The sequence below is a fragment of the Schistocerca piceifrons genome, chromosome 7, assembly GCF_021461385.2.
Source record: "Schistocerca piceifrons isolate TAMUIC-IGC-003096 chromosome 7, iqSchPice1.1, whole genome shotgun sequence".
Classification (NCBI taxonomy): domain Eukaryota; kingdom Metazoa; phylum Arthropoda; class Insecta; order Orthoptera; family Acrididae; genus Schistocerca; species Schistocerca piceifrons.
Genome location: NC_060144.1, coordinates 318,308,749 through 318,335,069, shown reverse-complemented (window position 1 = coordinate 318,335,069; position 26,321 = coordinate 318,308,749). Strand labels below are relative to the sequence as shown.

Here is a 26,321-nt window from a genome sequence, read left to right as displayed (position 1 = left end):
TGTTAAGTCCCATAGTGCTCAGAGCCATTTGAACCATTTTTCGTTGAACTCACCTTCTCTAATTGTTGAAAATCATCAGAAATGTGGAGTTGAGTGTATATTTTTGCACACATCACTGTTTCGCTGTTTTAGTAGTTGGTGCACCTACTTAAAATCAGAAAATGGGAGCACAGAACTTTACGTCTCGCTTTAACTGTCTTACAGTCTATCTGTCATCTATTATACCTACGTTGAATTTCATATTCACTTTAAAAATATACATAAGAGATTCATTCTAAGGAAAACAGTGTGTATTATTAGTCAAAATTTCCTAGAAACTTTATTTAGCATCTGAAACGCATAGGAAACCTTATATATATATATATATATTTACATTACACTACAGCATCACTTGGAGTAACTTGATACATATGTTTGACTCTTATCTACGCCTAAACACATTTGGATATAAAACAGTACAGACGAACTTATAAGTTTTGGGATGAGTTAAGTAACTTTTTGTATTGAATGATGTACTTACGTGTTCGTTAATTATACAGTGGACTTAAAATTAATGGACTACTATGAGAGGCTTTAACATCAATATGATGGTTGTAGTGGGACTTACTGTTAAGGAGTAGGATGCCCATTTAGTTCTACTATCATTTCAAAAAATCATAACTTGGCAACTATTGGAGACAGAAAAGCATGGTTTGTTGTAAAACTTTTAGTAGACTTCAGTGTTCTTTTTTCCTTCATCGTGTGTTGCAGATTTGTTTTGGAGCGCACGGAAATGGTGATAGAGTAAAAGAAGACGCAATGTGCCATCTGATATGCAGAATCCAAATCTGTTTCAACGGTATCGCGGAGTTATCGACGCCAGTATGCGAAGGCATAACTAGCAAAAAAAAAAAAAAAAAAGAGGTGGTTTAAAAACTTCAAAGAGACAGGCAGTGTCAAAGGCCATACCGCGCTCTCCTGGTGCTACGCCGTTAGACTTGTTTGTGTGCGGTTTTGTCAAGGATCACGTATACACGTCAGTCAGTGACATGCCTACCCTTCGTGCACGAAACAGTGAAGCGATCATTTGGAACTGTTGATACTGCTATGCTGAGGTGTACATGAACAGAAACCGAATATTGCCTTGTTGTCCTACGAGCGACTTGTGAGGCATGCACTGAAATTGTGGCGAAACAGAAAGAAACAACTTTGAGAGCTGGAAACGTTTTACAGCAAACCATAATGTTCTGTATCTTATAGTTTACAAGTTATAATTTTTTGAAATGATAGCGGTACTTTATGGCCACTCTGTATAGGACAAATTCTTAACAATCTCTGAGCAAAATTCCTGTCTATATTCATTTCTGGACACATTGTATATGACAAATTCTTAACAATATCTGAGCAAAATTCCTGCCTGTATTCATTTCTTCCGCATGATTTAGTAACATGGCCAGGAAAGTATCGTAGAGAACAGGTATGGAAGAAAACTCACACGAAGAGTTACGTAACCTAGGAATCAGTTAAGTGTGCAGACATTGAGATAACGGGAAGCACAGTTTAAGGCAAGCGGAACGTCGGTCGGCGCGCTGTGGCCACTTGAGCACGAGAGCCGCTGGACGGCGGCTGCGGTCAGACCCGCATCTGCTCGCGGGCAGGGATGGCCACCTGGTAGGCCGGCTGCCCGCCCTCAGACACCCACAGAGAGCCGTTCTCTCCTCGCCGCAGCACCTCCACTGCCGCTCGTGCCACGGCGTCTGGCCTGACAACAAACGACACTGCTTAGTTCTGAGCGTTATACACTGACGGAAATAAATCGCAACACCGAGAAGGAGTACTGCGACATAAACGGAAGTTGGTAGGAGTGTTTCTACATCTGAAAAACCAGAAGGGCTGGAAAGGGGTAAACTGCTCGTTCCCAGAAAAGGTTTCCAACATTGAGGCTGAGATCAAGTGCTCAGGATATGCAGTGTGTCGGCCCAAAGAGACCGCAGCCACTAGTGAGGACGAAAGAAACTATTAGTGTGAAAACTGAGCGTAAAATATTTTGGATTAACTTACTTTTTGTTTGTAGTAATTATGAATTTTCTCTTGAAAAAGCTGTAACTACATCGAGGTGATAAAGTCATGGGACAGCAAGATGCACATATGCAGATGGCGGTAGTGTCGCGTACATTAGGTACAAAAGGACAGTGCACAGGCGGAACTGTCATTTGTACTCAGCTGATTCATATGAAAAGGTTTACGACCTGATTATGGCCGCACGATGGGAATTAAGAGACTTTGAACGCGGAATAGCAGTTGGAGCTAGACGCATGGGACTTTCCGTTTCGAAAATCGTTAGGGAATTCAATATTTCGAAATTCAAAGTGTCAACAATGGTCAAGAATACCAAAATTCAGACATTACCTCTCACCAAAGACAATGGACAATTCGAGCGAATGATTTTGTCACCAGATCACCCGACATCAATCCCATCAAACATTTATGGGACTTAATCGAGAAATCGAGAGGTCAGTTCGAGCGCAAAATCCTGCACCAGCAACACTTTCGCAGTTATGGACGGCTATAGAGGCAACGTGGATCAGTATTTCTGCCGGGGGCTTCCAACAACTTGTTGAATCATATCGAGTTACTACACTACACAGGGAAAACGAAGGTACGACACGATTTTGGGAGGTATCCCATGACTTTTGTCACCTCAGTGTATACACAGAAGAGCCAAAGAAACTGATAAACCTGACTAATATTCTAAAGTAGAACTGGAGCGAACTGACATAATGAATGCTGCAGGGCTGCCCACAAATCCATAAGAGTACGAGGGGGTGGACACCTCTTCTGAGCAGCACGTTGCACAGTATCAAAGGTACGCTCCATAATGTTCATCTCTGGGGAGTTTGGTGGCCAGCGGAAGTGTTTAAACTCAGAAGAGTGTTCCTGGAGCCACTCTGTAGCAATTCTGGACGTGTGGGGTGTCACATTGTCCTGATAGAATTACCCAAGTCCGTCGGAATGCACAATGGACATGAATGGATGCAGTTGGTCAGACAGGATGCTTACGTACGTGTCACCTGTCAGAGTTGTATCTAGACGTATCAGCGATTCCATATCAGTCCAACTGCACACGCCCCACACCATTACAGAGCCTCCACCAGCTTGAACAGTACCCTGCTGACATGTAGGGTCTATGGGTTCATAAGGTTGTCTTCATACACGTTCGTCCGCTCGATACAATTTGAAACGGGACTCGTCCGACCAGGCAACATGTTTCCAGTTACCAACAGTCCAATGTCGGAGTTGACGGGCCTAGACAAGCGTGAAACTATGTGTCGTGCATTCATCAAGGGTACACGAGTGGGCATTCGGTTCCGAAAGCCCATACCGATGATATTTCGTTGAATGGATATCAGGTTGACATTTGTTCATGGCCCAGCACTGAAATCTACAGCAGTTTGCGGAAGGATTGCACTCCTGTCATGTTGAACGAGTGTCTTCAATTTTCGTTGGTCCCATTCTTGCAGGACCTTTTTTCCGACTGCAGAGATGTCAGAGATTTGATGTTTTATAGGGTTCTTAATATTCATGGTAGACTCGTGAAATGGTCGTACGGGAAAATCCCCACTTCATCGCTACCTCGGAGATGCTGTGTCCCTTCGCTCGTGCGCCGACAATAACACCACGTTGAAACCAACTTACATCTTGATAATCTGCCATTGTAGCTGCAGAACCGATCTAACAATTGCGGCAGACACTTGTTGTCTTATGTATGGCTTGGTGACCGTAGCGCCCTATTCTGCCTGTTTACATATCTCTGTGTTTGATTACGCTTGCCTATACCAGTTTCTTTGGCGCTTCAGTGTAGTTAAGAGTGCGTTTATGTAGGAGCAGACGGCGGCACTCACTTCTGCAGTGGCAGCGCTGCCACCTCCAGGGCGGCCATTTGGGCCATGGAGGACATCTGAGGGCCTCTTGCCCCAGCCAGCATCGGCGTCTCCGTCACGCCAGGGCATATGGCCATGACGCGCACTCCCGTACGTTCCCAGTGGTATGGCATCTGCAACAGAGAGCAAACCGGACAATCGACAGAGGCAAAATTCTACTATCTGATCGAAATAATCTGGACACCCTCATGTAACACTGAATTGACCAAAAGATGTCACGAGAGGTGGACCTGCCAGTATAAAAACAAGTGGGGACTAATGTGTTGTCAGCAGAGAAGCAGTAACAGGAGAATGGGTCAATCAGGAAAGATCAATATCTTCGAACGTGGGGAAAAAAATTGTGGTAACTTCCTACGGGAACAAACTGCTGAAGTCATCGCTCCCTAGGTTTACGCGCTACTTAATCTAACTTATGCTAAGGACAACACACACACCCATGCCCGAGGGAGGACTCGAACCTCCGACGGGGGGAGCTGCACGAACCGTGGCAAGGCGCCCCGGACCATGCGGCTACTCCACGCGGCCCGAACGTGGCTAACCATTGTATATGACCTGGGTAAGAAATTCACCAGTGACTTTGGAACCAATCATAAGCTCTCCACGTCGACTGTGAAGTAGAAACCCGAAGGAACATCCACAGCTAAATCAAGACCAAGCAACCTCATGTGATCACCGACAGGGACCACTGAGCATTGCGTAGGATAATGTTTTACAGCATGCATGGTATCAGCGGAAGAATTCACTCGTGAGTTCCAACGTGAGACCAGCAGTCCAGCTAGCTCATTGACTGTGCGCAGGGAGTTTAAAATCAATTCACTGCAGTGGTCAAGCGGTTCCTTAGAAGCCACACACTTCTGTTGTCAGTGCTAAGCGACGCTTGAGAGGTGGTGTAAGAAGAAAATGGTTCAAATGGCTCTGAGCACTATGAGACTTAACATCTGAGGTCATCAGTCCCCTAGAACGTAGAACTACTTAAACCTAACTAACCTAAGGACATCACACACATCCATGCCCGAGGCACGATTCGAACCGGCTACCGTAGCGCTCGCGCGGTTCCAGACTGAAGCGCCTAGAACTGCTTGGCCACTCCGGCCGGCAGTGGTGTAAGAGCGATGCCACTGGACACTGGGCGAATGTAAACGAGTGGTTTGGAACGATGAATCAGGCTACACCTTGTCGCAAACCGATGAATGGGTATGGGTTAGGCGAATGCCTGGAGAACGCAACACGCTATAATCAGTAGTGCCCACATTGAGGTACAACGGAAGTGCCGTTACAGTGTGGGGGTGTTTTCCGTCGTTAGCGTGTGGTCCCTGCGCTTAAGCAAACGCCAAGTCCGGGACGATTTGGACAAGGTTTACTCCATCGCGTATTGCGTACAGTAGAGAAACAGTTCGGAGACGGTAACTGCATCAGCATTACAAGGCACCTTATCATAAATCAGCATCTGTCAGGCAATTTATTATGGACAATAACAATCCTGAAACGACTGGCCTGCCCAGATTCCCGACCTGAACCCAATGGAGCACGTTTGGGATGAGTTACAACTCGACTTCACTCCAGATCTAACCGTCCAACATCGGTGCCTTCTCTGGTTTCGGTTCTTAAAGAAGCATGGGCTACCATTACCCCACAGACGTCCGCCTACGTAGCTGAGTGGTAACGTGTTTGTCTATCGTGCAAGCGGGCCAGGGTCCGATTCCCGCCGGTTGGAGATTTTCTTCGCTCGTGGACTGGTTGTTGTGTAACTATTGTGCTTGTGTTCTAAAGGACAGGAACTTAAAAATAACAATGGCTTCAATTGACTTTTTCCATTGAAATATTCTTTACTGCAGAAACTGCATGCGTATTATTCTACATATTGACTGTAATCTGTCAACTGAATAGACTAACGATGTAATTTGGTGTTATAAATACCGGGTGAGTCAAGAGGAAAGTTCAAGTGGTGATGGTTTTAGTGATTCTGAACAAAACATATGTCCTGTTCCTAGCAGCTTACGAAGAAAGTGACGGAAACACTGGGGAATACGACAACCGCTATGATGATGATGATGATGAAGTCCCATACTCCGTGACGGAGCGTAGGGGAACAACGCGGGAGACCCGCACCGCCGTACTAGGCAAAGTCCTAGTGGAGGTGATTTGCCATTGCCTTCCTCCGACCGTATTGGGGATAAATGCTGATGATGAAAACGACACAACAACATCCAGTCATCCCGAGGCAGGAAAAATCCCTGACCCCGCCGGAAATCGAACCCGGGACCCCGTCGTCGGGAAGCGAGAACGCTACCGCGAGACCACGAGCAACCGTAGGTGATAGTAAATGAAACACTGTGATCTTATGTTTCGTTTATCTGTGTACATTTCCTCACAAAATAAGTTGAGAAAGTTCACCATCAACTACAATGCATTTCGCAGAGTTTATAAACAGTTGCTGCGTTGCCGATCTGAGTTCACTCGTGTGGTGCTTTAGTTGAGCACACACACGTAAAATGCGAACGAGAAGTTCCTCCTCTGCGTCCAGTCTGCGTTTGCAAACCTGACTCTTAAGCAAACCCCACAAACAGTAATCTAATGGAGTATGACCAGCTGACCTCAGAGACCAAGAAGTAACTCAATGGGGACCTGCGTCACTGTGCCACTGGTCGTAAGGAGTGAGCAGCAGCTCCGTCGTGCGCAAAGTACATACGACGTCGTGTTGCAAAGGAATATGCTCCAGGTATTCTGGTAAAACCATTTAACGGCACTCAAGATACCATACTCCACTAAGACGGTTATCTGGACGTTGTTACACGGCGCCCCACCATGCACAAGTGACGTGCGCTTTGAAATGGTCAATAAAGACAACACTGTGTAGCCTAATGTTGCTTTGTTGTACTGGCATGCGACTGCTGGTGAAGACGGTCATGAGACAGCTGTATGTCTGATAGGCTTAAGAAAATTACATATGTTCATTTGAAGTTTTCTGGACAGAATCATCACTACTATCACCTCTCAGAGGATGTATCTTTCCTCTTGACTCATACTGTATTTACTGCGAATTTATATTCCTCAGACGTTTTATACAAGCCGTTTGTGATGACGAGCCGCCACAAACGCTAAGTGACGAGGACGAGGAGGGTATCTTTATTCATGTCCGCCACGCCAAATAAAGGTTAGGGGAAATGAAAGTAGGACAGATTATCACAATGGAAATTGTCAGCACATTTTCTGCAGTTTGAAATAGCGGACATTTATAGAGAGGACCATCTTATTTCGAAAACTGCTCGGTATCATAGTTGGAGGTACTTTAAAATTCCCTGTCAGACTGTGAATCCCTGTATAATGCGCTAAATGTCCTTCAGATGAAGTCATTCCAGCAATTGTTATAGATATGTCAAACGACTTGGAATATCAATTGTACGTGATGCGTTGTGTCTTGAACGGGGATTATAACATAAACATTTGTGAAAATAAAACACAACTGGAGCAGTGTAATCGAATTAAGTCAGATGACGGTGAGGGAATTAGATTAGAAAATGAGACGTTGGGTACTGTACGAGTGTTTTGCTATTTGGAGCTGCAAAATATGTAAAAACGGCAAAAGTAAAGAGAATTTAAACTGTAGACTGGCAATAGCAAGACCATCTTTTCTGATAAAGAGGAGTACATTGACATCGAATACAAACGTAAGTAAGAATACATCTACTAACACATTGAGTAACAATTATTAGTGTCGTCCCTATGTACAGAACAAAGCGTTTTTCCAGTTTACGGTACATCGTTCAATGAACTTACCGCTTGAAGATGGGATTCAGAAAAAATTAACCATCTTACAACAACTGGGGCTTAGGGCAGTTTTTCATGCCGATATGTTTAGGAAAATGTACTTGGTGATTACAATTAAAGTTAAACTTTCAAACCGCTGTAGAAATAACACCACTGGTCAGAATGACGTCAAATTGGAACTGAATATTATTGGAGAAGGGGGAAAACGTATGGGAGAAGAAAAATAAATAGTTACAAAATGTAGCAATAGGTGGCACTATAAGCATGATTATTTAATAGTGGTCGACTACAAATGACAAATGAATCATATAGCAATGCCTAAGATGTACGTTTGACGTTAAACTAATTGTACTACTCAGTGTGCATGGGTGTACGTAAGGCCATCCACCACGGCAAGGTCATATCACATCGGACGGAAAAAATCGGTTTTAATTGTCCTGAGGCCAAGAACCGCATAAAAAGCATCACTTACATCGGGTTTAATTGTCCTGGGGCCAAAAACGCATATAAAGCATCAATCACATCGGTGTTTAATTGCTCTGAGGCCAAAAACCGCATATAAAGCATCAATCGTATCGGTTTTCAATTGTCCTGAGGCGAAAATCCGCATAAGAAGCATAAATCAAAATCAAATCGAATTATTAATTTCCGTGTGACTGGCGCAAAACATGTTCAACATGCTGTCCACAGTTTACTGCAACAAGTTGAAATGGAGAAACAGCATGTTCTATAACTGATCGAAGCGTTTCCAGGGTCACATTCAGAATATGTTGCGCAGTGCGTGCCTTCAATGCAGCTAAGTTTGCAATGGGAGCAGTGAACTCTACATCTTTCAGATAGCCCCACAGCCAGAAGTCACACCGATTAAGATCAGGGGATCGGAACGGCTAGGCTGTAGGGAAATGGAGGCCGATAATTCTAGCGATTCCGAAATGGTGCTTCAGCAGCTGCTTAACTGGATTTGCAATGTGCGGAGGTGCGCACATCTTGCATAAAAATGATCCCACCCACGCATCCACACTGTTGGAGAGCTGCAATGACGTGGTTGCGCACAAGACACTCATAGCGCTTACCAGAGAAGGGACAGGTAACAGGACTGGAAGTACCTGTCTCTTCGAAAAAATATGGCCCTATGATAAATGATGCCGTAAACCCGCACTACACAGTGATCTTTTCAGGATGAAGTGATACTAGTTGGTTTTCGTGTGGATTTTCCGTTCCCCATATTCGACAATTCTATGTACTGACATATCCTGTCAGATGGAAATGTGCTTCGTATGTCCACAAAATCTTCCATGGCCAATCAGTGTCCACTTCCATGGGAGCAAGAAACTCTAAAGCAAAGGCCTCTCTTGCTGGAAGGTCAACAGGAAGCAACTCGTGCACATCTGTAATTTTGAATGAATAGCAAAGATGGATGTTTCGTAGGATTTTACGCACTGTGCTCACAGGTATGTTCAATGTTTGGTCAATTCTCCGTGCACTACACGTTTGCAGACCACCACTCGTCTCCTCCTGCACTGCTTTGGCCACTGCTTCCACTAACGTCGAATCAATTCGTTTCCTCCCCCTACCAGGTTGCACACCAAAGAACCCGTCTTTCCTAATTTCGGAGTCATTTTCACCAGACCCACCGCAGCCATCGGACAAACGCCTTTTTTCAGACCCTTCAGTGTCCGGAACTTCTTCAAATGGCTCTAAGCACTATGGCACTTAATATCTGAGGTCATCAGTCCCCTAGACTTAGAACTACTTAAACCTAGCTAACCTAAGGACATCACACACATCCATGCCCGAGGCAGGATTCGAACCTGCGACCGTAGCAGCCGCGCTGTTCCGGACTAAAGTGCCTAGAACCACTCGACCACAGCGGCCGGCAAACTTCTTCAGAGCGACATGTGCACAGTCTTGTAATACGGCTTTGCAAGCAGAGCGCGATCCTCCATTGAGAGAGTCTTGGTGTACGTCACAGACGCGAAATGAGGAATAGCCATGTAGCCGGCGTGTTTAAATAGCCATGTAGCCGGCGAGTTTATGCCAACTTCAGTGGGTCGTGCGCATGACAGGTGTTGTCATTTACGTATTATGACACATACAGCGCCATTTATTGATCAATTTTAACACTCGTTTTGTTGTTTTACCATAGGTTTTTCCCCCTTCTCCGATAATATTCCGTTGCTGTCTGATCTCATTCTGACCAGTGGTGTTATTTCTACAGCGTTTTGAAAGTTTAATTATAATCATCCTATATAACAAAAGACGGGATACCAGTGCAAACATGACCGAAAATGAGATCACATTAACAAAAAGTAAAACAAAAGAACTAAAGAAATGATGTTCCCCACGACTCGAAACCTTGGTACAATTTCTGTTGAGCTTATGAGAACATTCCTGAATAGGGAAGCTGAAATTACTTTCCAAAGCAATAACACGCTACAGAAACCAACGCAATGTAACAATATTAAAAGTGAATCGTTCAGTAAATCATGCATCTGTGAAATTTATTGTGGAAAATGCCCCAAGTACTATATTGAACAGGCAGATGTGCATTAAGGGAACATATTAGAGAAATGGATATTAGTACTTGGATAGTCAATATTCATCTTATTGATCTTAAAGGGACCAAATATTAAACAATGCGTCCCTCCAAGTCTATTACACTATACAGAAGAACAGGATGATGAATATTTTTACGCCGGCGGAAGTGGCCGAGTGGCTCTAGGCGCTACAGTCTGGAATCGCGCGACCACTACGGTCGCAGGTTCGAATCCTGCCTCGGGAATGGATGTGTGTGATGTCCTTAGGTTATTTAGGTTTAAGTAGTTCTAAGTTCTAGGGGACTGATGACCTCAGAAGTTAAGTCCCATAGTGCTCAGAGCCATTTTTGAATATTTTTACTGAAATGTAAATATACGATCTTCTTAGGTTTCGACTTCGATCTCATAGAGGATTTCCGGATAACGTCAATTCAGTCTTTCAGTTTTTGGAAAAGGGTAACTGAATGCTCTACGTGACCGCTGTCAGAACCCTATCCTCACCATACATCTAATTCTCTTAATAATGTAGTACAGGCAAATTTACGTACCACTCAAATAACTACACAGCATGTAATGGGTATATGTGCAGATGTGATGTTTTTATGTGTGGTGAATTAATATGTGCACACGTCAGTAGGTTGATTTTTTTTCTGCGTTGAACAGTTTTCCCAAAAACGTTACAACCTGATGTTTTCTGCATGGTCGTAAGGAAGTAAGATTGGGTTTAACATTCCGTCGACATCGAAGTCACTAGAGAAGCAACAAAAGCTCAGATTGTGTCAAGGATGGGGAATGAAATCGGCCGTGCCCTTTCAAAGGAGCCATCCCGGCATTTGTCTGGAGCGATTTAGGGAAATGATGGAAAACCTAAATATGGATGGCTGGACGTGGGTTTTACGCGTCGTTCTCCCAAAAGAGAGTCCGGTGTGATAACCATTGCGTCACTTCGCTCGTGCACAGCTGTATTGCACCACCAAATGGACTACACCTGTCAGTATAGACTAACCGTTTTGTTTCCACGCGTCCACATTTCAACATCTGACTGCTTCCACGGGCAAATAAACATTTACGGCTTTCTCTTGCAACATGTACTTGGAGGTACTATCCAACCTAAAAAAAAAATTGCTGCACCACGAAGATGACGTGCAACAGACGCGAAATTTAACCGACAGGAAGAAGATGCTGTGATAGGCAAATGATTAGCTTTTCAGAGCACTCACACAAGTTTGGCGCCGGTGGCGACAGCTACAATGTCCTGACATGAGGAAAGTTTCCAACCGATTTCTGATACACAAATAGCAGTTGACCGGCGTTTCCTGGTGAAACGTTGTTGTGATGCCTCGTGCAAGGAGGAGAAATGCGTACTATCACGTTTCCGACTTTGATGAAGGTCGGATTGTAGCATATCGCGATTGCGGTTTATCTTATCGCGACATTGTTGCTCGCATTGGCCGAGATCCAATGACTGTTAGAAGAACATGGAATCGGTGGGTTCAGGAGGGTAATACGGAACGCCGTGCTGGATCCCAACGGCCTCGTATCACTAGCAGTCGAGATGACAGGCATCTTATCCGCATGGCTGTAACGGATCGTGCAGCCACGTCTCGATCCCTGGGTCAACAGATGGGGACGTTTGCACACAACAACCATCTGCACGAACAGTTCGACGACGTTTGCAGCAACATGGAGACCATAGCTGCGGTTACCCTTGACGCTGCATCACAGACAGGAGCGCCTGCGATGGTGTACTCAACGACGAACCTGGATGATTTTTTCGGATGAATCCGGGTTCTGTTAACAGCATCATGATGGTCGCATCCGTGTTTGGCGACATCGGGGTGAACGCACATTGTAAGCGTGTATTCGTCATCGCCATACTGGCATATCACCCGGCGTGATGGTATGGGGTGCCATTGGTTACACGTCTCGGTCACCTCTTGTTCGCATTTCAACAGGATAATGCACGACCGCATGTTGCAGGTCCTGTATGGGCCTTTCTGGATACAGAAAATGTTCGATTGCTGCCCTGGCGAGCACATTCTCCAGATCTCTCACCAATTGAAAACGTCTGGTCAATGGTGGCCGAGCAACTGGCTCGTCACAATACGCCAGTCACTGCTCTTGATGAACTGTGGTATCGTGTTGAAGTTGCATGGGCAGCTGTACCTGTACACGCCATCCAAGCTCTGTTTGACTCAATGCCCAGGCGTATCAAGGCCGTTATTACGGCCAGAGGTGGTTGTTCTGGGTACTGATTTCTCAGAATCTATGCGCCCAAACTGCGTGAAAATGTAATCACATGTCAGTTCTAGTATATTATATTTGTTCAATGAACACCAGTTTATCATCTGCGTTTCTTCTTAGTGTAGCAATTTTAATGGCCAGTAGTGTAATATTGTTCAGTATAACGTCCTCAGTCACCATTATTTGCACTTATACCCCTTACGCCCTGTATAATACAAGAATATACTTAGATCTGTCATTGGTATTATATGCCTCTGTACAGCTATGCACTGTTTTAACATCTTTTTGGAATTTATTGAGTGTTTTGTACTTTAATTTCCTATAGCCTTCTAGCTTAACAAACAGGAGTGTATTTGAGTTGGGCTGTACAGGAAGTCGCAGTAGATGTACGTATGCTGCCGATGGTGAAAATATGGACGTTCTAAATAAAAAATGTGAGTATTACGAAGCTCTTTCTGAAGTTATTTGTCTCAATAGTAGTCTTACATGATATCCTGCGAACTGTAGATGAAGGACAACAGATAGATTCCACTTTCCTAGATTACCGAAAAGCGTTTGACACTTTGCTCCACTGCAGACTATTAACGGAGACAGGAGCACACGAAATAGGTTCCCAGATATGCGAGTGGCCTGAAGACTTCTTACGTAATAGGACGTGGTACGTTGCCCTCGATGACGAGTATTCATCAGAGACAAGGGTATCGTCAGGAAGTGCCCCAAGGAAGTGTGGTAGAATCGCTTTTATTCTCTATATACATAAATGGTCTGGCGGACAGGTTGAGCTGCAATCTGCATCTGCTTGCTACGCTGAGGTGACTTCAGGAGCACGCAAGATGACTGAGACAAAATTTCTAGTTGGTGTGATGAATGACAGCTATCTCTAAATGTAGAAAAACGTAAGTTAATGCAGTAATGTTCGAATACAGCATTAGTAGTGTGCAGCTTGATACAGGCAAGTCGATTAAATATGTAGGCGTAACGTTGCAGAGCGACTTGAAATGGAACGAGCATATAAGGAATGTAGTGGGAAAGTAGATGGCGATTTCGGTTTATTCGGAGAATTCGCTGAATCGGCGTTAAGTTGATCTCTGACAGTTGCTGTGAGCTGGGCGCAGCAGCGTCGCGAGCTTACCTCAACACATAACGTGACGCGATGTTGTAAACTTCTCTGTGACAAAGCCTTAGTGTTGGGACAAATTTTTAGACGGTTACTGGTTTTGCCTGCAGCCGTTAGAACTTCGCTGTTTAAAGCTCGCAACAACGCTACGAGCTATTAGGGATCAACTTAAGCCGCCTCGACTAAAGTGCGACCCATTCTTGATTACTGCTCGAGTGTTCGGAATCCTCATGAAGTCAAATTAAAGGAAGACATCGAAGTAATTCAGAGACGGGCTACTAGATTTATTACCTGTGGGTTCAAACAACTCGCAAGTATTACGGAGATGCTTCGCGCAGCCTGGTAGGAATACCAGGAGGGACGACAACGTTCTTATTGAGGGACGCTGTTGAGAAAATATAGAGAGTCAGTATTTGAAGCTGACTGCAGAACGATCCTACTGCCACTAACGTACATTTCGCATAAGGACTACGAATATAAGGTAAGAGAAATTTAGGCTTGTACAGAGGCATATGATCAGTCGTTTGTCCCTTGCTCTGTTTGCGAGTAGAACAGAAGGGAAACGACTGGCAATTGTTAAATGTACCCTCAGCCACGCACCAAAAATGGCTTGCGGTGTATGTATGTAGACGCAGATGAAGTGAAACGTAGACGATAAATTTATTTTAGATCATTGGCTTATTTTATCTGGGAAGATTAGGGCCATCAGACCATTTCTTACATCCAACCGGGCGTTCAACATATTTTACATCATATTCCTTACAATAAATATGTTATAAGTTATATTTAATATTGAACATTATAAAACATTTAGTAATTTCTATAGCGCAGAAAGAGAAAAAAATAAACACGATTTACAATCGTTCATAAGAGTCAACAATGCCAACAAGTTTCATGAAGCCGCTACAGTCTGGAGCCGAGCGACCGCTACAGTCGCAGGTTCGAATCCTGCTTCGGGCATGGATGTGTGTGATGTCCTTAGGTTAGTTAGGTTTAATTAGTTCTAAGTTCTAGGCAACTGATGACCTCAGAAGTTAAGTCGCATAGTGCTCAGAGCCATTTGAACCATTTTCATGAAGGTAGATCTAAATATTGACGGCTAGAAGTAATGGGCGTGAGAGGAAGGATGGAAGATGAACAGAGAGAAACACGTAATAAAAAACAAGTTTTGGAGAGAGGGGAAAAGGAAGTGCCTCGAATGACTGAGAAAGGAAAAGAAAAAGAAGCAGAAGTGGTAGAAAATAGGAGCATTTCCTTCGCTGTTTTAGGGAGGGAAGACTGGCCATACATGTCGGTTTTGGGGAAAACCTTATGAGGGTGACAGAAGATAGTCTTTCAACTTTTCCATAAGAGCAACTGGGTATTTATCAGTGCGCAAGGTGCAGGGTAGTTTGTTGCAGAGGCGGGTGGTGGCAATGGAGGAGTTCGCGAATGTTTTTGTCTTGTAGATGGACGCAGACAGGGTACTAGATAATTAGAGAATAAGAGTTTCTGGAAAGTGGTACAGGATGCTGTAGATCGGCTTAGTTACTCATGGAAATTAAGATGTCGCAGCGCATATTTGCAGCTGCCCTTGCGAATATGTGAGAGGTGTGCAGTATGCACAATCGTGCACAAAACGAGCGAGACCCCTCGCCTTTTTGTTATGCTGATCCGCACAGCTTTGAAGTTTGCTACACAGCATAACAGGCAAGGCGACGAAGTGCTACCAACTTACTACGCACAAGCGTGAAACTGAAAAACTATCCGAACTTTGTCAGACTGTTTTCAATCATGTGTAGGACTATATTAATGCGAGTTACATTTGATTTGAACATCGAAGTTGTTTGATGTTTGTATATTTTTTGTTCATTATTTTCAGCCATAGACAAACGCCTAGGTGTGTTAAATTGATACTGAAATAAAATGTCATGCATGGACCAATAGCATTAAATTCTTAACTACTTGTTATGGTACTGCAGTATCCGCCAGCGTTTTCAGACGTCCATATCGCATACGACGTTCCTAGGGTGTTTATAAGTGGATATTGCAGACAGCTTCGTACAAAATTTGAATGTAACTTCGTAAAAGTACCGTGATCAAACGATCTGAGTTGCTGGCGAATACAGTTTATCCTCACTAGACAGTATATATTTTCATTATACATCAGGTGAAAAGGGTTTCGCAAATCCTTGTGGCCCAGCGGTTCTAGGCGATTGTCATGAACTGCACGGCTGCTTCGGACGCAGGTTGGAATCCTACCTCGGACGTGGACGCGTGTGATGTCCTTAGGTTAGGTAGGTTTAAGTAGTTCTAGGTCTAGGGGACTGATGACCTAAGCAGTTTGGTAGCATTGTTCTTAGAGTCATTTTTTGACCTTTCGCGAAAATTTTCTTTACATAGACGGCCATATCTTTAGATTGCGTTGATATAAAAGCTCATTTTTTACACCATCAAGGGACCGTATACCGCAGGAAGTGCGATACATTTCCGCTCATTATGTCTACCCGTGCTCGAGGTAAACGCGTTTTAAGGGTTGGGTAGACAGATAGACGGTCAAGTAAGTGAGACTAGTAGGGTTCCATTTTTACGATTTAGGTGACGAAATCCTAACAACGAAAATAGCAACGACCGTTACTGAAGATGAGGGCCGCATAAATAATTACCCCTACTGTTTATTCGAAATGTTCTAGTTGCAGTCCTTACATCAGCATATTAATCGTAACTCCGCTTTTGATCCAAATCACGTTTACAGGAATGTAAATAAAATCCATCTGCCTACACACGTGCTAATTCAGATCCCGGTATTAATGCCACCGCGTTTTAGAAGTGCGAGCATTCAAATGGTTCAAATGGCTCTGAGCACTACGGGACTTAACGTCTGTGGTCATCAGTCCCCTAGAACTTAGAACTACTTAATCCTAACTAACCTAAGGACATCACACACATCCATGTCCGAGGCAGGATTCGAACGTGCGACCGTAGCGGTCACGCGGTTCCAGACTGAAGCGTCTAGAACCGCACGGCCACACCGGCCGGCTGCGAGCAGAATTATCCTACTAAATTTACTCGCCAATAACAGTATTTAGTTATTTCGGTAAACATCCCGAATGATTGTCACATAAGCGGTGACATAAAAGTAGAAAATTCATGTTTTTGAGTCCAGAAAGCTCTATGCAACGGAAACTGCAGATCATTTTGCCATTTTCATTGCGAAATTGCCGCCTTATTCATGTCTGGAGTAATAATAGAGGGCTGTTTGCCTGGGTTCTCTGCTAGCATCGTGAAAGGTGTTTGCTACTGCAAGGGAGGTCTGGTTTGTTTTCGGTTCTAATCAGGATGGAGGCAGATAGTCTATCAGTAAAGCAATTTCTCGGGCCCCAATACGTTTTATTGCAACCTTTATTCTGGCGCCCTGTGGATGTCAATATGAAACTCTTGTAGAATTTCATACTTGTTACTGCCTACTTTTTCCGCTTCTGTCAATAATTGAATTGACTTAAGTGTGGCACTGAATGATTTTTAACAGAATTTTGTTATGAATCTTCATGCATTGCTAAATTTGCACACTTTCATGGTGGGTCAGCAACGGTAATCCAGTATGGCTGGTCTGAACGTTGACACAGACCGTTTCGCGGCCGAAGGCGTATTATATTTTGCTAATTCGTAACGATCTGGGGTACTTTGTCTTACTAAAACTATTATGTTATCTCGATAAGCTGAAATTCATTTTTATTAGTACAGTTCATACTCATTAGCGTTTCTTCTTTCATTTATATCTTATATTTACGTGTTGTGTTTAACACACTAATCAGCATTAATATAGTCTTACACATGATTGAAAACAGTCTGACAAAGTTCGGATAGTTTTTCAGTTTCACGCCTGTGCGTAGTAAGTTGGTAGCACTTCGTCGCCTTGCCTGTCATGCTGTGTAGCAGACTTTAAAGCTGTGCGGATCAGCATAACGAAAAGGCGAGGGGTTTTGCTCGTTTTGTCCACGACTGTACATTCGTGGAGTGTAGTTGAGTGCAATGGAATGCATATACAGAATTGTGTTATATTTGTGTCGTGTGATGCTATTCCTCTCGAACAGCACCAAGTGGACCACCAAACTTAGGACGTCCTCATCCGACTGGTGCATCGTCATTAACATTGCCACATGCCCCCAGTTTGTGAGACAAAGCGGCGAGGCTAGAATTAAATCCCGGACACTGGCGCAAAGACTCATCATCAGGAAGCCTACGTCATCACGTATCCTGTGCTTGCTGACCAAATACTGGCGGTGAAAACGTAATTCACCACCACGATTTGCACAGTGCGGCAACTCGCGTCAAAATCTGGACAGAATTTAAAAAAATTAAAAAAAAGATGAGCCCGTTCCTGCTTGACATTAGTCTCACAAAATCATGTGCAGATTGCAATGGCACATATTTATCCATTGCTGTGGCGTCGTTCGAGTCTCACGTCGACATGATACATTCCGTGACAGTGGACGGTAAACGGTGAATCGACCAACGACCAATTTTTCATTTTATTGTTTGTACGGCCTATTTAATATACTACACCGATCGCGACTAGTTATCAGGACAAAATAAGATGGGTGCCACTCCAGAAGGTATGTCTATGACATTTTAACCGATGTAATGATATATATCGATTTAAAACTTAACTGCTACCGATATTTTCCGAAATCGTTGGCTACAAAATTTCCTCTGCGTGGCTCCACTTTTGTAAATGGTCCTCCTAGTAACTACATAGTATAGTCAACGAGTTCAAATATATTTGCGTGCACATATTTGCACTTTTTATTGGACGGTCATGTTTCTATACTGCGGGACTGCCACAAGTTAAATTGCGTCCCTCATTATTGCAATTATCTCATAAACTGTTATCTACACAGAAAACATCAGTAGGGTTTCCTGTATAATTTTTGAGGAGCTGTTTGGAATGGTGATCATAATTTTTTTTGTAAACAGGCTAATGATTTTTTTACGTGATTAAAATTTCCTCCAGTGATATTGCTTTCTTCTCTAAATGCTAAAAACTATTCATATTTTGTGCAGAGAATTCCACAATTATAACATAGCTACCAAGGACACTGAAAAATATACTACATTTCTCGAAAGCCGGGTGCCAAATTCACCGGATTCACAATATTCTGCAATAATGCCGGATGCCGACATTGGGTCACAGTTTTGATGCGCGGATATGACACAATCGAAGCTACTCGGTTGACGACTGGTCGTCTGTCTGAAGAAGCGCAGGAAGCTCGTAGTAAGCATACCCGGCGTTATTGAGAAGATTTTATACGGAAATATTCCCGTGAGAAACCTATGAATTTCGTATTTCATCGGCTTTTGGCATCTTCGGATCCATTAATCACGGGAGTACAGGAAATGAAAGTTGCAGTTAAACAGATATCACCTGAGGTAAAAGATCTGCTTTTCTAACCATCTCCCAGTAGACAACCCGAAAGCGATTCCTTTGAAAGCAGTAATGACAAGAACGACGAATGTGACTACGATTTCGACTGAAAACTGTAAAATTACGAGTAATTTGATGGGTAGGTCACATAACTAATGAGGAGTTATTGAATAGGATTGGGGAGGAATTTGTCGCACAACTTGACTAGAAGAAGGGATCGGTTGGTAGGACATGTTCTGAGGCATCAAGGGATCACCAATTTAGTATTGGAGGGCAGCGTGGAGGGTAAAAATCGTAGAGGGAGACCAAGAGATGAATACACTAAGCAGATTCAAAAGGATGCAGGCTGCGGTACGTACTGGGAGATGGAGAGGTTTGCACAGGATAGAGTAGCATGGAGAGCTGCATCAGACCAGTCTCAGGACTGAAGACCACAACAACAACAACGAGTAAAACGTTTCAATACAGAAATTTCGACTTATAATTCGTTATTAGCGATCTCACAATACTTTATACCAGAAATTTTGCTCGAATGAGCCAGATTTATGATTTTAGATCTGCCAAACTGGATGCGCCATTTTGAATTTTGTAATCCCGACATCGGATTTCTAAAAAGCGATCCAAAGCACCTACAAGAAACTTAGTTTTGTGCGATTTTATATTCACTTTTGTATTATGCCCAGGGTTTGAACCAACTTGCCTAAGTGTGCGCCGCACCTCTTAGTGGAGCGCCATCGCACGGGCGTACGTTAGCGATCCCGGCTACGGAGACGAGTTTTCAGGTAATTAACAAAGAGGTAGTGAATAGAATTAGGAAAAAAAGAAGCTGACGGCAGTGGTTGACTAGGCGATGGGATAAGTTGATACGACACCAAGACACAGTGAGTTTATTAATAAAGGGAAGTGTGGGGGATAAAAATTGTAGAGGGATTCCGAGGCTCGAACACAGTAAGCAGATTCAAATCCAGAAGTCCTACAATGAAGCGATTATTGGAGGGTAGATTAAGGTGCAGATTTTCAGCAAACCAGTCTTACGGCAGAGGAGAACAGCTATAAACTGTAATAGGTGGTTTTTTTTTTCAGTTAAAACTGCGTCATCAGCTGGTATTGATGCGGAGTGTGGGCGGGACTCACCCCGAACGAGCGCACGAGGCCGACGACGGCGTGCTTGCTGGTGACGTAGGCGGGCGCGCCGGCGATGGCGGACAGCCCCAGGATGGAGGCGACGTTGAGCACGGCGCCGCCGCGGCCGCCGCGGTCCCGGCCCATCGCCTCCAGCGCCAGCAGCGTGCCGCGCATCACCGCCGCCTGCACACACGCACTCACACACACAAGCGTCACATCCTGGCAGCCGACCACGTGACCGCACACCTGTTACTGAAGGAGACGGGGAATTTTCCGAGTCTGAGGGTTTGTGACAACAACGCAATCACACTACATTGAAATAGAGACTGAAGACTGAGCGTTACTGTCACTGCTGTGAATGTGTAGCTCACACCCTCTGGCCGTCAGCAGTGTCATATAATTGTCGTGAATTCACTGACCTTAACGTTTGTAAGACGTCGTGGTCTCCTGACCTTCATTGCTTACATATTCCGCCCTCACAATCATATTCCGCACAAGACGCTTCATTCGAACTCAAACTCGACAAGATAAAGTCAATGTTGTATGAATTCATGTAAACGATATGCAAATAACTAATAAATCGCAAGTGTGCACTGTGGTTGAAATACTCGAGGCTGGCGTACACACATACATTCCAGACACGACGGTCAAGAAGCTTTTAGTTCGAGAGAGGCAACCGCACGCCAGGAGGCCAGTCCCAACCCATCTACGTCGGCCGGTGGCCGCCCGTGGAGCAGACAGCGTTCGCCCGAGGGAAAGGAGGAACGACCCCGTGTTTGGCTTAAAAGCAAATTCTGCTACATTGTGTGGGAGTGGCCAACCTACACATTCTTTACACATAGCACTCAGTTTCAGAGATTTTCACAGGGAGACAGCAAACACCAAACGCCGATACTACAGATTTCCGGATTGGTCGCCTTAAACGGAACGTCATTCTCCCGTTTTAGAAGAGCAATGCTGATTGTCAGACGATATTTATGATGCCTTGAGCTGAAGGAGTAATAGAAGAGACCGAAAGATATACCTCTTCACGTCTGGCGTGGAGAGGCGCCGTTCTGTTGTCGCTCTTGGAGCGAGGAACAAGTCTCTCCTCAGTACTTCACTGGGAGAGCACCTCTGTCGAGAGCGAATCGAAGTGCGACTCTCTATATTGAGTCCTTGCGATTAAGCGTTGTTCACTGTGTTGGCCGACACACTTATTGTGCGGTGTGAACGGACAGAGTTATAGTTAAACGCCTGTATAGAAATTTCATTAGCGAATTCTATCCTTGAGAGGTAATTTCACATTCCGAAAAGAACCAGGATATAACTTGTTCAATTCATAACTAAAAGTGCCATTGTGATTTCTTAGAATTTTTGCAAAATAAATAATAACTTTCGTTAGTTTCATGTTTTTCTTACACTAACTAGCACTACTCCAGTACCCAAGTATCCCACTAGTTACGTAAAAAATTTTCTGAATTTATTGTTGAAAGTTTTTCAGGCATTTCTCTTTAGATCGTTAGGAGCGTCTGTCTGACTTCGGTAGTAGTGTGGGGGTGGAAATATCATCTTGCAGGAGCCACAGGGTAAAGGGCACATCTCAGATTAATACGTTGCACAGAATAACAGAATAGCAGATCAACCACATGCTCACACGTTCAATATGTGACCAGTTGCTTCAGTCTAAAAGCTCCGTAATTTTCTAACCTGCGTTATAAACGATACTAGCTGTACCAGACCACGCTTTGTTGTGACTCAGTCTGCTTAAATGGAAGAGAAGAAAGGAAAAAGCACACATTCCTAATATGTACGTGAACTGGATATTCGTTCTAATCTTCTTCTCTTCCCTGTCCCTGTCTGTCTCCCCCTCCTCCTTTCTTTGTCCATCTCCTCTTCGTTCCCCATCTCTCTGTCCACCACCTACTCCTCCTCTCTACGTCCATCTTCTCCTGACCCCTCTGTCTACCTCTCTGTCTACCCATCACATCCTCCCTACTTCTGCATCCATCTTCTCCAACTCCCTCTTTCCATCTGCTCCTGCTTGCTCTCTCTGTCCACATCCTGCTTCCGATTTTCTATTTCTATTTCCTACCACCCTCTGTACATCTCCTCTTCCCCTCTCTCTCTGACCTTCACCCTTGTTTATTATTATTGCACATTCAGATTCTGCAGCAGTCTCCTAATCATAAAACAACTTTCCTGTCTGCAAACGCTTCACTATTGTATATTTTACATATATTTATATATTAAAAAGTATATAGTCTATATGTGTCTAAATGTTTGTTATGGTCTGACACTCTACTCCTTTTCACATTCGTCAGACATCAGCAAAAACACTCTGTTAGTATGTTAGCATCCCTAGAATGAATTACTGGGGTTCGGAGTGAACCCTTATTCTACAACAGAGCGCTTTGTTGTTCAGCTGTACAAAATTTATTTAATTTCTGTCAATGAAGCACACTGGTGTACATGGATTGTGACACGACAATTTTAGGACAATTGTCAAAATAACGTATTAAATCCTGATTCGCAGAAATAACACTGATCACAACAATATCAAATTTAAATAGAAGGTTCTCTACACGATTTTTCTTACATCTAGACAGTGAAGTAGTGTCTGAGTTGGCAAATATTACCTATAATCATCCGATCCCAGTTCTAAGTTCGGTACTATTTAGGATGACAATGAAGTCTACGGGAATGGTTAGTTTTTGTGGTAAGATGTGCAAAAGATTACTCAACGTTGCTTATGTTCCAATTGACGGAAGCTGGTGATTCAACAATTTTGCTCCTCTGCCAGCAGCATTTACCTTGGCTGCCTCGCTACTCTCACCCTCTGAAAATCCTATAAAGAGCTAATCAAAATCTTTACTGATTTGAAAGCTGAAACTTGCCCTATGAGGCGAGAAAACATGCACTCATCCCTAGTCTCGAAAACAAGGCGATATACACGTGCATAGATGGAGCAGCGAGTATACTTCAACGCCCTCTCAGTTCTCGCAAGAACAATTAAATATGTGGCTACTTCGTTTCTCCGCTATCAGAGTTCAATGACTCTTCGACTAATTTCTAACTGAATGTCAACCAAAGTGAATGCAGTGTTCACCCAAAATACCCCTTTTGGTGCCATACAGAGATCGATGCGCCCTGTTCTACACTTGACGCTGGTTCAGAGGAGAGTCCACGAAGTTTTTGGTATTCTGTCTTTAGTAGCAAACTGTCCCCCTCCTGTGCCCTTTCGTGCTTCGCGTCACGGCGTTTTCAGACCAATGGGAGCCTTCCTTTTATCTCGTGGAAACTACCCCCGCCAATCGCAAAGAGTGTACCTTTAAACTGCACCGAAATATCGCCACTTCTACTGCTTCCAAGTTTATTTCAGCCAATCGGACATTTTGTGCCCCCTCCTGACGCCTAAAAGTTACTTGCATACATCCCGGGAGCAGCACGGACCATTCACACAATCAGTAACTGCGTCTCTCTTTTATCTGCATCTCCGACCTGTTTGTATCCATCTGGAAATCATCCCAACACAATTTTCTAAAGAGTTTCTCCATCGCAGCCAGCGCTGGGCCACTATGTGCTCCCCTGCATGTATCGCTCGGCGTATTCATTGTCTCTCTCACCACAGCTCACTGACCCCTGTTAGAAGCCTTTCCTTGTTTGCAGTATGTCATGGCGCAATTCGAGTCTGTCCCCAAACTAAAGTGTTTCTTCCAGCAGCTTTTTTCACTTTTTTCTTATTGACATGCAGGATTTGGGTTCGGTGTGTTAATACCATCGAATTGAGTGTCATCCCTTTTGGCATTACATACTGTACAATTTGAAAGGCAAATCTGCTCGTATCACCAAAAAATGTCACGTGACATATCCATCTATTCTTACAATGTATAAAATCTCATGTAAGGTGCGAAATTAATATTTATTCATGCTGCCACCTTACAACAGTAATGTGAAAAAATTTGAAGTAAATTGGAAAGGCACATTCTGAGATTTCATATATTACATGTTGGAATATATGTGAACTCCTAAGGGACCAAACTGCTGAGGTCATTGGTCCCTAGACTTACACGCTGCTTAAACTAACTTACGCTAAGAACAACACCCACACACCTATATACCCAAGGGAAGACTCGAACCTCTGGCGGGAGGGGCCGCGCAATCCTTAATATGGCACCTCCAACTGCGTGGCCACTCCGCACAGCATATATTATATATTTCATATATTAAACATCAGTATTTATATATTATATGTATATATATGTTAAAGGCTTAGGTACCTAAAAACACCCCCAAGCTAGACTTAAATGTTGTGCCGAAATTTCAAAGCAATCGGTCAAGAACTTTCGGACATTAACAATTTGAACCAACCATCAGTTACATTTTTATAACGTTTCACCCTTTTATTACATGTATAACAAAGCTCTAGTAGCTATATCAAAACACTTCAGTATTCGGATGCTACTTTGTGTCAGAATTTCTAAACAATCCATGAAGGACATTCAGAGATTTGAGATACTGAAGAAGAGAACATCTAAGTCTGCTACTTACATGGAAAATGTAGATGTTTCTAATCGCAAATCTCTGAAAGTTTTGGCCGAATTCTTTGAAATTTTGGCACAGCATTGCTTTGGAATAAGCGTACGTTTTATATACCTTTTTTTCAAATATATGTAATGCATAATTTTTTGTAAATTTAATAATAGGAGAACAAGGACACAAAAGTTTTGGTTTGTTTATATTATGTATTGATTTATGTATACTTAATATGTATATTTAATATGTAAAGTTCTTCAAATATCTGTAATGTATATTTTTTTATAAATTTAATAATAGGAGAACAAGGACACAAAAGTTTTGGTTTGTTTGTATTATGTATTGATTTATGTATACTTAATATGTATATTTAATAAGTAACGTTCGTGTATAATAATGTAAAATGACCATGCGAGCCATACTAACAATAGTTGGTATTAATAAAAATGTAGATGTTTGTTTGTTCAAAATCGTGTATCTCTAATCTCTGGAAGTTCTTGACCCAACTGCTTTGAAATATTGACACAACATTGCGTTCTAAAACACACACACACACACACACACACACACATATATATATATATATATATATATATATATATATATATATATAGGGTGTATCATAATGAATGGCGAAACGCAAACAGTTGAAACTATACAATACTAGAAACAAAAAAGTCTCAGTAGAGATAGGATCGCAAATGCATACCTTCGAGCTATGACCAAATTTTCATTTTCAATACTGTGAAGCAAATCTCTTCTACTCCAATCTCTTTGCTTTTCACATTTTGGGAAGTTGTAGTATGGACCAAAACAAGAAAAAACGTCCAGTAAACATGTGCTCTAAACTGCATGCCTTAAGAGCTATGAGCACATGCTCATCTTCGTTACTTGGAAACAGAATCCATCTAATGAACAATTCCTCATAACTTTTAAGGTATACATTTTAGAGTATATGTTTACTGGACTTTTTTGTTTTGATCCATACTACTACTTCCCAATATGTAGAAACGAAAGAGCTTGTAGTAGAAGACATTGGCTTCACAGTATTGAAGACGAAAAATTGCTTGTAGATCTTAAGGTATGCATTTTCGATCCTATGTTTACTGATAAATTTTTGCTTTTGGTACCGTGTACTTTCAACTGTATGCGTTTACGCCATTAATTATATATATATATATATATATATATATATATATATATATATATATATATATAAGAACTCCCGGAGATCGGAGATACATGATTTTGAGCAAAAGCATTTACATTTTTATTTATACTGATTACTGTTTGCATGACTTGCATCGTCATTTTACATTCTCATACAAGGATTTTACATCTTAATGGTTAAATATACTTAAAGTAATACATAATATAAACAAACCCAAAATTTTATAGCTGAATATATAGGTCTCTTAACCAGTCCACAGATCTCGATGTCACCCAATGCACTTCTTTGAGTCCATCAGGAAATTTCCGTTGTAAACACTCTTCAGTCACGTGCTGCATAGTTTACACACCGAACGCCTCCCCCCCCCCCCCTGCCCCGGCCCCCTCACCATCCGCACACATCACACATCAGGGTTTCCTTGAATTCCCGTTCGTACAAACAAGCATCACACTTTTCCATGTCTTTTACGTAATCGATTCAGAGCTGTCGACAGTTTCCCGGGAAGACCAAATCCATTTAC

At 43.0% G+C, this 26,321-nt stretch overlaps 1 protein-coding gene across 1 annotated transcript in view; it reads right to left on the bottom strand.

Annotated features, from left to right (window-relative positions):
- Nucleotides 1-1,611: 1,611 nt before the first annotated feature.
- Nucleotides 1,612-26,321, bottom strand: part of LOC124805650 (15-hydroxyprostaglandin dehydrogenase [NAD(+)]-like) — a 64,324-nt gene continuing 39,614 nt past the window's right edge. The window contains exons 4-6 of the mRNA XM_047266216.1: nt 20,125-20,298; nt 3,882-4,033; nt 1,612-1,741 (exon numbers count right to left, since the gene is read on the bottom strand). Of these exons, the coding sequence (XP_047122172.1) occupies nt 1,612-1,741; nt 3,882-4,033; nt 20,125-20,298 (456 nt within the window). The remainder of the gene's footprint in view (nt 1,742-3,881; nt 4,034-20,124; nt 20,299-26,321) is intronic.